Raw genomic sequence first — 13,016 nt, 5'->3', positions numbered from 1 at the left:
GTATTTTGCACTTTTTCTGAAATGAGAGGGATGACTCAGGATGATGACAGCTGTGGACTTCAAATACTTTAATAGCAAAGCCAAAAGAAAAAGAAATGTGCTTGACAGAAAGTGTCAAGGACAGAAACTTACCCTAAACTACATTGACATATTGTTTTTAACATAAGCTTGTATCAGGTATCCAAATAAATTATTTTTCAAACAAGGTCAAACCAGGGTCCACGGGAAGGGAGCATAATAATAGTAATTGTAATGATAATAATATAATGGCTAATAAAAGTGTGCATATGGAATAGTTAGCTTGAGTACTTTATTCTTTAAATATGAACACCCTCTCACAGATTTGCATGGCGAGTTCGCAAAGAGAGCAGCTTCACTGAGCGAAGAGCGTGTACCTGCTAAATGAGGATCCCTGTATGCAGGCCACCTGCCGTGCCGTGTTCTGTTCCATCGTCTTATCATCCAGGAGGAAGCCACACTGAGTGGGATGCACTTGACCTGTGTCCATGTATGCCTCTGGGCTCCCCGCAGCCCAGAGTGGGAGGTGGGAGCAAAATGCATTATCTTAATCTCCAGCAATAAACTGAAGGGAGCTCAATCACACATTCCAGTGCAGACTACATTTCTGCCAGACAGAAAAAAAAAAAAAAAAAAAAGACCATCTGGAACTGGAATGTGTGTAATTTGCTCTCTGGGAGTGGAAGAGAAGGTAAGATATGTTCAAAACAATGCAGTTGTCAAGAGCTAAAAACAGCTGAGAATCTACACAGAGGCACTTCACTCATCTATGAAGCTTCATCATGTGTGATAAAAACTCCTTGTACAAATAGATTTTATTGACCAGTATACTATAAACAGTCACCAGTTTTAGTACTAAATCTCTACACCTTTACAATAATTTATAACTTTAAAGATGTTTTATGTTGTCAAAATTAGGTTTGACTTTGCCTCCTTGATCATGAATTCAGCAGTTTTTATGCCCATATGAAGGCTGATTCATATACGATGGAAGAAAGTCAAGCGCCGCATATGACTAATCACATTTCCCAGACTAAGGCATTATTCTATATTATCCTATATCCTATATTATAATCTCATATAATCCCATGGTTATACCCAGTGTAATCTCATTACTGAACCACTCTCCTACCCTGTCTAGCGAACAAAAGTCCATGTGAAAAAGGGCTTTAAAATGTGTAGCGGAAGGGAAGTCATACTTGTGAACAATTCTGTTCAACAACAACCATTAAAGCTCATTAAATAATATAAAATTATACATGTTCAGTTCATTTTCCCAGCAGCTGAATGGTGAATGTAATCCTGAGTGCAAACGAGCAACTGTCTTAAATATATTGCAAAAGACCTGTATTCAATTATATATGGTCAATTACTTGGAACGCCGCTGTCCTCTACAAATGTACTAGTTATTAATATGTTTATTGTTTTTTTTTTTTTTTTTCTTAAATTCTGTCGTTCACTTTGTGGAAACATTATCATGTCTATGTAATGTAACATGTACCAAAGAAAAAACTGAATTAACAAATGTGCCATCACATAATAAATATTGTTTATATTACTCTTATTGGGTACAAACACACTACCTTATTTATTAATACACTCAGGTTCAAATACGAATATATGAAAAAAAAAACAGCATAAAAATGTTGAACACATGCCATTATCTTTGGATAAGTATAATGTGTTTGTTTAATGCATTTTGTAAAATGTAAAAAAAAAAAAAAAAAAAAAAAAAAGAAAAAACAACAAAATGGTCCAGGTTGAGCGCTCCGCTCATTGAAAGGCTCTTGGGAGTTTTAAACAAAGGCAGAGGCGTGGGTGGCAGCTCTCAGGTGGTTTGTTATTCAAGTTCTTCACAGAAGTTCCAAAAAGGCCCGGTGTGTATTCAGTGTGGTGCAGTTGAAAGTTCTGATGCATTTATGGTTACAAGAGACTAAGTGAAATATGTGTAGGCCTTGGGATATGAAACAAACAAACAAAAAAAATTCAAACAGGATTTGCAAACTTGAGAAACATACAGCGACATGATGCATTAAAGCCAGTGTTTGGTGTGTCCTTTGTGGATAAAAACTGCCACTGACGAGGGGTTTGAAAGTAGCTAGATCAAATTAGTATTCTAATCAACTTGGGTCTGCATTAATTGCAGGTTTTAAAAATGTGTAACAAAGCCCCTGAACTACTCCTGTTTTGTAAGATCCAGTGAGATGCTTGGTTGCGCTTTTATTGTACTCATTTACTTAGAAAACAAAGACTGAGGATCTGGAACCCCCATTTCTAATTTTAAAGAACAGATACTCTTGGTGTTTCCCAGTTGCATCATGTGGATCAGAAATCGCTCGCATCCTACTGAATACCGACACCTCCTAAATATCTTAACTGACAGTAAACTTATTACCTCTGCCAAGGAGGTTATGTAATCATGTTGGTTTGTTGGTTTGTTAGCAACATTACGGAAAAAGTTATGGACGGATTGCAATGAAACTTTGTGGAAAGGGGGGTCTTGGGCTAACTTAGAATCCATTAAATTTTGGTGATGATCCGGATCACTGTCTGGATCCAGGAATTTTTTTTTAAAGGATTCTTTATCATTGAGAGATAGGGCAGTCTTTCACATAGTTGGGCATAACTCAACAATAAATGACAAGGGGGCTTAGCAAAAAAATGACAGTGTAAGTTCTTCAATGACTCTAACAGATATCAGCTGCTGATCCAGATCACGGAAGTATTCCGGATACCAGGATCCAGAACAGACAAAAATAGAGGGATTCCGGAGTGTCAGTCAATGTGAGGCAACACGTTGAGATATGAACATGGAACAAACAGCTTTCTCCCATACATTGTTTGTGTTGGGGAGAAGTAAAATGGTTTTTTTTATTATATATGGCGTTCTTATTGTTGTTGGTGACTGATTTGAGCTGTGGTGGAGGTCTGCGCTCTCTGAGTGCCAAATTCTAGTTTCATGTTATTATGTTTGCAAGCACAGCTTAGTTGTAGTTGGACTAAACAATTTATTTGCACTATTGTCTGCACTATGCACAGAAGTTTAATTGATTTCTAATTGAAATTGTGCTCCATTATCAGACTGTTGAGCCGCTCCCCTCTGGTATCAGGCTGCAGTCTGAGGCCACCAGTGTTTTGCTGTGTGCAGTAGACCTCATCAATGAGTCCCAGTCACCCGACTGCCTCAACACTCCCTCCCTACACTCAAAAATCATCACGACTAGTCAGCCAAATGTGCATTTATAATGTATTGTAATATCTGTATATAAATGGGTCACTTCTAAATATGGGGCAAAAATATGCAAAATGTAATGTTAATATAAGTAATTGTTTTTAATTTATGTTTCCCCCCCAAAAAAATCACGAAAGCAAATTCCTCATATTCCGAGCATGCCATTAAATTAAAATACAATAAATTCATGTTGTCTCCATGATGATAGCCACCAATATGTCTTTCCGATTGTTAGAATAAGGCCACCTCCAAATGATCTACGATGCCACAGGTCACAAATAGTCAATAGTGAGACTGTAGGAAGTGTGTCTCTATACGTCCAGAATGAACTCCACCAGTTTCCACGGTGTTTACAGTCCGTCGGCTTCTTGTGTTTGAGCTCCTGTTTTCACATGCTGTTTGACCTCTCAGTCAGGATTTGGTACGGCGCTGTACTGCATTGATTTCAGTTGAGCTAATGCGTTTATTTATAAGTCCAGCGATAGTCATTAGCTTTTTCAGGTTTAATGTAAACCTAGCGGAATTGTCTTTAGGGTGTGCATGTCATATCTATTGTGGAACATTTAAAACGCTTGAAACCTAAATCCATACATTAGCACTGTGCAACACCATACTCCTGCAACATACAGTATGTTACCTATATATGTACCAAAGAATCTGCATTTTTTCTGGAAGACAAAGAAAAACTGTACAAATCAACTATTGGTTTGTGTGCTCTTTTTTTTTTTGTCAATAGCTCTTGTTGGCAAAATCTGAATTCCAGTTGATCTGCAGTCTAAACATCCTCTAAAAAAACACAAATGGGAGGAAACAATTCAGCTTTTACAGCTTTAAAAACAAATATCTGCCACTATATCATCATCTTAAACAACTACCACCCAAAATATCATTTTACTCATTTAGTAATCGTCCTTCACTTAACATTTTTATCTCCTGTTACTCTGTTACTTCCACTCATAATAGTAATTCTTATTCTTCCCTGTTATTTCCTGTGCAATGTCAGTGTGAAGATATGAAGACCAGGGCTTGTTTAAGGAGAGCAAGCTTGAAAATGTTGCATCATTTGCCAAATAGCTTGAATTAGCTGGAGAGTGGCTTTGCCAGAGGCTCTATCCATCTTCTTATTCTGTTATATGCTGAACATTCGCTCAGGAAATTAACTATTTGTCAAAGGCCTCCTCATTTTTTTTTCCTGGATGCTCTCTTGTGTCTTTATTACTCTTGCTTCTCATTTCATTTGCTTATTCTTTCCTTATTTCATGATGTGCTTGCCTTGTCTTTCTTTTACATTTTGTTAATTCTGCCAGCTATTTTTGTAGGCACGACCATCACATTTACTGGTTTTTAGATATCTTAATCTTGGATATCTGATCTACCTGCAAGTCTGCCCTTTTTACAGACATCGAACATAACATAAAGAATTATTATTTTTTTCCCTCCTGTTGCCCGTTCATGATGCTTCTTCAAAGTGTGAAACCTTCTTCACAAACACTTGCACCTGCTCGCTTTCTCACTTTTTTCCTCTCTCTCTCTCGCTCCCTTGCTCTTGTTCTCTGCGAGACAGCCCACACACTGCAGCCAGCTGTGGCTGCAGGTGTGGGAGTGAATCAAAAGATGGGGATAGTTTTCTCTGCTGTCAGAGGGCTTTGCCACATCCAGTCCTCTGCCTGCCTTCACGCGCTCCACCTGCTACATGCTGTGTACCAGTCTGCCAGGAACAAGAACAAACATCTGCCTCATTCACAGCTAATGTGGCATTACGAGATGCATACCTACGTGCAAGTAAACAGCTCTGTCCTCCCTCTGTTTCCTAGGTAACTGAAACAAGGACCGGCCCTCTCGGCTGCAGTAACTACGACAGCTTGGATTCAGTTAGCTCTGTGTTGGTGCACAGCCCGGAAAATAAGATCCACCTAAAGGGTAAGGCTGGACAGCACACACACACACGCTCACACTCACACTTATATTCATTGTAAATTCATGCACACAGCCTTGGCCCTGGAAGAGACCCACTGACAGAATAGGATTTTCTATACACACACACACACAGTTAAGCACACATACTGACGCCACCTCTATCTGCCACCCTGCCAAGTCTCTCACCTCCTGTGTGCAGTAGTTGGCTGGAATGACCCTTTACTTTACGCTGCGGTAGTTTATATGTCTGTTTCTGTTCGACTGGCTTTCAGTCTCAAGGGGAATCTGTTATCTTACCAGGCTGCAGATGGATCGTATGTGGTCACGCTGACCTCGGTCTAACCTGCACACTCGCACCTGCTGCGCTCGAGCCTGAGAGAGGCTGAAGTGGCAACACATGGGCTGGCCTCCTTGCTTGATTATCCTCATGACCAAATGATCACCAGTGACTTTGGGTGGGAAACCTGAGTGGGATTAAAGCCTCTTTTTGTACAATCAGGCTGAAAGGAAAAACAAAAAACAAAAAAACAAGTGCTTTGCTTTCATCCGGAAGGTGGTGGGCTCCCTGGTTTATATCTCTCACATAGTCACGCCTCCTATATCCAGCATTTGCAGTACGGACTCAAACTGGCTCGAACGTACATTTTTCTCTCTCTGGCAGCCAACTCGGGGTGGATAAACAGAGCCAGAAGCTCACAGTGACAGAGAGCTCAGATTACAAGTGATGGATGTGAACACCTTTCTCAAGTCACTACATGTGGGTACAACACTGTCACCAAGCTGACAGACAGCGGCAGGCCTGTGTGTCTTCCCCTTGTGTCACTAATATACAATAAATGACTGGAAAATACTAAAATACAACAGCTTGTTCTGTTTTCTGATGTATTCAATATTTTCTGGTCAACATACTTGTGACAGATTTCACAATGAGTTAGATGCAAGAATATATTTACTGTTTTCCTTGGATAATTATGTGCAGGTGAACTATTGTTACTCCAAACTGAAATAAGCCAATGAAAACAGATATTTGATAATTTTAAGTTAATATTAAGTTTTCGTTTTTTTTGTTTTATCTTCTTGCGTGAACTGTTAATTATTTTATTTTCATACCTCAGGAAGGAAACTGGAAACGATTCCATGTATTTAAAGTCAACTGCTAGGATTTACCTTTTATATCCATCCAATACCTTTCTGATGATGAGGGGTTAATAATGTCAAACCCATTTAATCTCCCAGGGATAACCAGATCAATATCCCATTTCATCAGGAAAAAGGACACCTGTTTACTCAGAGACAGAAGGTTACACGGAAAATCAGACTGGCTGACCAGCATCAAAAGTGTCCTGCTCATTCTACGTGTTTTTACATGAGAATCAGCATCTCTTTGATAAGAACCTGAGCTTATCTTTGCAGTCCAGCTATTTTGAACGTATCTCCACAAAGCAATCATAAATGCAGGTATATTTATCAAACTTAAAAAAAGACAACTTCATCTAATCCAGGTCATAGTCAGACAAAAAATTTAGATGTAGGCGCTGATTATTTTCTCTTCTTTACTAATCATTTGCATATTTATTTTCATTACTGTCTGAGAGTTTTTATTGATGTGTGATGAGCAACAGTGAACAAAATCTATGTGTCTCCTTAATGTCAGTATTCATCCTGACGGCATCTGCAAGGTCGGTCATTCTCCTGTGACACAACATTCATTACGTCCGCACTCAGGTTTAGTTAAAGCAATCAAACGCACCTTGTGTAGAATACATTTTCAGACTGACCTCAGTGTTTAATCCATGCTGTTTGCCCAGATAAGCATATACAAGCTGGAGGACACACAACAGTACGGAAAAATAGAATTTTGTCCACCAGCACTGATAAACTGAACTCATAATGGCAACACACTTTAGTGAAATACACTCACAGTGACACTGAGTAGCTTTTTGTTGTTGTGATAAATGTGAGCCAAATATGTATGGGTGGGCACAGGACATGTAATTCCATTCTTCAAGCTACTTTCTTTATTTCTTTAATTATCTTTTTATTGCACAATATGCATTTATTCTCATTATGCAGTATTTTGGTGTTGAGATAACATGTCCAGGAATACAAATATACTCGTGCATATTATATAGCTCAATACAAAGCCATAGTCTGTGCTCCTCACAGATCTACCTGAAATGTAAAGCTCGAAAAAGAAAAAACGAAAGCTTGTCACACAGGTTTACTAGCTTGGAAATGCTGAATTGATCACAGTGGCTTGTTTGATGATGATGTTTTCCAGCAGCATGATTCATTTCTTCTGCAGTCCTGTTTAATAATATAGCAGATTCCCTGCTGCGTTCATGAGAGGGGATGATAATAATCAAGGAAAAAGTGCCTGTTTAGGCTAATTGGTGTTTTGCATGCGCATGAAAATGAAATTGCTTGAATCAGCCACCTCCGGAGCATAAATCTAACAGGGAAGAAGACACATTTCCTGAGATAAGACAGGTTTGTCATCAGATGATCTTGGGTAAATACAATATGATGTGTTTGCTTTGAAGTGAAGTTATGTTGAGCTTCAGTGAGGTTCCTGATATCACGATCTGACATATTACCGTGCCTGTACGGCTTATTTTCCCGCCCTTTTCAATCATAGAGTTACATATCGTGCATATCAGCATATTTCTGCCCTATATTAACATCATTTCTCATCTCTCTCTTTGTGTTTTGACTTTGTGTATTTCAAATGTTAGTAATTTTGAGGGTTTTTTTTTTGTTAGATTTATACATTCTATTTTTCATTTTCCTTAATTTGTTTGCTTCTGAGGTAATGTTCTGTAATTAGTAAATCGGTAGCTGATTCTACTTCTTTTATCACTACTGCACCAAAAAATGATGATCACAGCTTTGTTTGTGAATTTGTAGCTGAAGTCTGCTGGAGTGTGTCAAATGCTGCCGGATGGAAATTATAGGTTTGATGCACTGCAGTACCACCTCCTGTTTATAATTTATATACTCTTCAGTCATGGCCTCAATTCCCAAGCATGCATCTATCAGTAAAGCAACATTTTTTTTTTCAACCATTGCTAAATCTGGTATGATTTTCTATATTTGAAACTCACAGCCTTATAACCCCACTGATTACGTTTTTGGAGATGTTATTGAGACCACTGCCAGGCAGGACTCTGGCTAATTGAAGTCTTCTGTTTCTTGCATTGCTAAATTTCCATTAGATGTTCCTCTTTTGGTTTGCCTTGCTGTGCTTTTGTTACAAATGATTCAGTTCAAGCCCAAAGTGCAGTGTCCTATTTTAAAATACGTTTTTCCTTTTTTTATTTCGATTTACATTTGAATGCTGATATTTTTCACTGGGTTCTGCTGTCATGATCTCCTTGATACCACTTAATGAGCAATATTCTGCTGGAAACTTGAGGGACGGACATGTTCACGTCAGGGCAACAATGTTTTAAAGTTGAATTAGTTGAGTAGGCCTCTCATTAGCTACTCAAATCCTTCTCAGCATCATCTTAACCTTCAGTAGAAATAAATTAAATTGGCTATTGGCTCTGACTGTATGAACTACTGACTGACAAATAGTCGAGTGCCTGAGGTACTTCTTGCTTAATTTGCATATCATCCACAGACAGTGAAGGTTTTGTCATTGTCAAACTTTTTTATTTCCCTGGTTCCATGAAAATCTGAGAGGTTTTCAATGTGATCTCAGGGTTTTGAATCTCACTGCGTATTATATTTGATTAGATTCACCAGAGTTCTTCTAGTTCAAGTTTCATTTTATATTATGTTCATTATTAAAGTTGTAGTTTGTTATTTCACACATAATATCCTGCTCATCATGAACATTATAGTACTAGAAATATATTCAGCAATCTTCCCTATAGACTGCTGCGCTGTTCAGTGTCACTGCAGTATGTAACCCTGCAGTATGTAACCCCACTGTTAGAAACATATGTTGGGATATATAATAGACAGTTTATGGCAGATACAGTAATATTAATTGGAAGTGGTTCTGTGTGAATATGAGTATGTGTGAATGTCAGTCTCCTTGTGTTTGCCCTGTGATGGAGAGTTGTACCCCATTTCTATGGATAAGCAGCTCGGATTGACTGTGTTTCTCTGCCACCTTGAGTTAAAGAAAAAAGCTGTATAGAAGAGAGGATTGTACAAATGCATCTAATGAGGTGTCCGGTGAATGAATAGGCATATTGTGCAACAGATCAGGAGTGTAAATAGAATGCAAAATGAATACAGTATCCTAAGAAAAGAATTGTATATCAAAATACCATTATCCGGAGCCACCCGGCCCTGTCCCCTTCTTTAAGACTTATCATATAAGGAGTAATCACAACAGTTGATCTGTAGCCTCTCGCAGGAAGGAGACAAACACAGGCCAAACTTTCCAGTCATTTAAATTTGTCCTTGAGATTATATTGAATCCCAAGTGTAACATATCACACATTTCATTGAGGCAGTACTTTATATTGGGTACTTAAGTTTTCTTCATAACTGATGTATAGGTCACTTTCCTGTTGCGACGCCAAAGGCAATTGTGTGGTTTAAATGCGGCCAGTTTACATTGTGCTTCTGGAATGATGGATATTATCAGCATGGGATCTGGTAACAGTGAGGCGTTTAACGACACAAAGAGTAATAATGAAAATCATAATAGCTTTGCATCACGCCTGCAATTAACACTTCATATTAAATCAGGAATTATGGCTCACTTGTGTAGCACCATCGAAGCAGTTTATGTGATTGTATATGTGGTATATACTGATTTTATTGTGGGCACTGGAGGCCCAGGCGTGCAGGAAGCAAGCTCATAACTGGAAGATTGCTGTGGGAAATTAGTGCAAATTCAAACTTTTGAATCGTATGATCCATTATGAGACCCCTAGATGAAATATTTGTGCTCAAATACTTAGAGCGTACCTGCTTTTTATTAGAAATTTCAAGCACTTTTAAAAATTGACAAAAAAAACAAAAAAAAAAAACAACTGATGATACAGTTTATGAAAACAATGTTTAGAGACAATGTTATAGGTTTGCTTTGCTTTAATCTTAAGATCTCATCTGCTATCTGAGAAAACAGATTCATTTAAAGGTCTAAAAGCATATTTGCAGTCTTAAAAAAAGTCCCTAAGTTGATGAATGAGCTTCATATGAGAGTTTGATGAAATCATAATGAAGCTCCTTCTACAAAACCTTTTTTTGGGGGAGTTCTTGTACTATTTCTGATGATAGAAAGTCATGGAAGTGCAAAAGGGCATACATTTGAAACAAAGCAGTATTGGGAAAATGGGGCAGAATTACACACTAGCACTAATGTTTAACATTTAACATTTAACATCTTTTATATATATATATATATATATATATATATATATATATATATATACTTTACATTAGCTGAGTTCAGTCCAATATGGGAGTTTTATTGATAAATTTACTTAGACATTGCTTTTAGGTTAACTGTGTCCCGGCTATTAAATTTCTTCTTTTCCATAAATTTTCATTTGAGATTGTGAGTCATGTGTAAATTTGCATTCAATTTACTAATAGTATTTTGTGTAATGTGTTTGTTTTATAATAATTTTATAATGGAAGTGTCCAGGGAATAAACCTGCTACTCTGGTCAGGGCAATTAGCTTGATATTTTCTATTTTTGTCTTTTGCTATTTTGTTTTTAGAACTCGCTCAGGAGCCCAGTGGCCAAAAATACGTCAAACAAATTCTACCGGCATGTGTAATCACAAGTGAAGCCAATATTTACTGTGGGTACATTTCTAAAGGCCAATTTATAGGAAAAACACCAACATTTTTTGTCTGTAAAGTCATATATTTTTAATGAGACCTTGAAAAGACTTACAGGTCACCCTTAAGTATTTGCCTTCAGATTAAGTTGAGCTCTTCCCAGTATACTGTATTACTTTTAGATATTCTATCATGACTATTTAAGCTATTCTAGTGGCAAATGGCCTGATTTACAAAGATCTTGTGAAGCAAGCTAAATATTATGCCAACAAATACATTGTGCCTTCAGTTTGCATTAATTTTGTAGGTGATGAACAAAGAAGAAATGCAGTGAGTGAAATCATGCAAAACAGGGATTATTCAAATTATTCAATTATTCAAAATTAAACTGGAAGATGATCAGCCACAAAGTGTGAAAGCAATAGTTTGAAAAGAAGTGCAAGAAATTCAGAAGAGTCTGCAGACCGAAGATGGGGTAGAACAGTAAAATGTGAATGTCATAAATCGCACTTTCCAGTAATCATTTAGCATCGAAGAAGATCAGGTCTTTGGACTCTTTCTGCTTCTCAGTAGAAGTATCAGTATCAGTGTCACAGGACCAAAACGTCTAGGACTGCATGTTGCTGTGAGAGTGCAGGACTGTAAAGCTTACTACGAAAAAAAAGCTACTGCGATTTCTCCAGGGAAGCAGTAAAGCTTTCTCTCTATTATCTATTTCCTGAACGCTCCAGTGTTTCACTGTTCTCACTGTCTCTGATCTCTGACTGTGTGTGTGTGTGCCTGCATGCATGCTCACGCGCATCTTATAAGTTTTAGTGAAAGGAAGAAATTAAACCCTCTTATTTATCAGTTGTGTGAACGTGTTTTCGTTAACGTTTGAGTATAAAAGTTGTGTGTATTGCAGTATTAATACTTTGTGAGGCTCAAAAATGATTGCAGAAGACAGTTTAAGCAACCTTCACTTTACATAATCACCACTGAAACCCAACCCGCTTTCTACACAATAGCCCATGTGAGCAGATACAAGTTATAAAAAAAAAAGTCTTTAGAGCTGAGGCTCTACCTTCAGGCAAGTGTAGGTCTGATGTGCGTCGAAACGCCGACTGGGAGAGTCCACGCCATACATTGGATCGATCCCTCAGGCAGATGTGGAGCTGGGCAACTCTTGAGAGAAGGTTCATAAGGCCCTCCAGTGCTGGAGTGAAAATAATCATCGGCCCAAGTTCCTTGGATCTTTCTTCAACCGTCTTCAGTTGCCCCCAGTTTGAGATTTCTGTTTATTCAACAGCTGATTGTTATCAGGATGATGTCATGATTTCAATACATTTTGCTTAAAAAAAAAAAAAAAGTCTACCTCGGAGCTGCTTCTGCTCAAAACCACTGTTGCACAGACACACCCATCCAATGCCACTATCTATTTGTTTAACTTGAAAAACAGCCTTTTTCATTTGTATGGTTTTCATGTTGACCGTTGGGCTGCCTCAGTAAACTATGCAAGAGCAATGCAACGTGGAGAGCATAATGACCAGCCTCTCTGCCCAGAGCAAACCCTTCATTGTCACAGTCACATAACAAATGCTGCACTGTTTTTCCCGCTATCACCACAACACACTACTTGACATTCCCATATGGTTGGATCAGTCAGTGCTTCAGCATGTTTGTCCCAGTGATGTTGTGAATAAGCTGCTCAGCGGCCTTATTTTCAGTGGCATGTTTCTGCACTTTCTGCCAGCCTTTCTCTCAATTACCAGTGCAAGCTATTGGCTGACTTTCACCGAAGCCATACAGAAAGTTTCTCCTTCGATCGCCCACTCTCATCTCCTTATTCAAAATGATTAGAAGCTACGAACATCATATTTGCCAATGACTCATTTCATCAACCCTGTCATACCTTCTGAACTTTACAATACATTTTTTAAATTTCACAAAAACCACCAGGAAACTCCAGGGAATGAGAGAATTTGGAGGATGTCCATTTGTTTTATATTCATTCCTCTGTACCCTTTGAGACAAACTGTCAAACTGGGAGCGGCAGAAGCACGACCAAAGGCAGCGTAGGTTTGATGGACCTCAGGACCTGTGGGCAGGAAGGCAG

General features: G+C 38.2%; 1 protein-coding gene across 2 annotated transcripts in view; it reads left to right on the top strand.

Moving 5' to 3' along the window:
* brinp2 (bone morphogenetic protein/retinoic acid inducible neural-specific 2) overlaps nt 1-13,016 on the top strand; it is a 189,472-nt gene that overhangs the window by 122,148 nt on the left and 54,308 nt on the right. For both annotated transcript variants that reach the window (XM_030115651.1, XM_030115652.1), the window contains exon 5: nt 5,065-5,170. In XM_030115651.1, the coding sequence (XP_029971511.1) occupies nt 5,065-5,170 (106 nt within the window). The remainder of the gene's footprint in view (nt 1-5,064; nt 5,171-13,016) is intronic.

Source organism: Salarias fasciatus, chromosome 18, assembly GCF_902148845.1.
Source record: "Salarias fasciatus chromosome 18, fSalaFa1.1, whole genome shotgun sequence".
NCBI lineage: Eukaryota > Metazoa > Chordata > Actinopteri > Blenniiformes > Blenniidae > Salarias > Salarias fasciatus.
The sequence above is the reverse complement of the archived record's forward strand: the minus strand, read 5'-3'. Positions and strand labels throughout refer to the sequence as shown.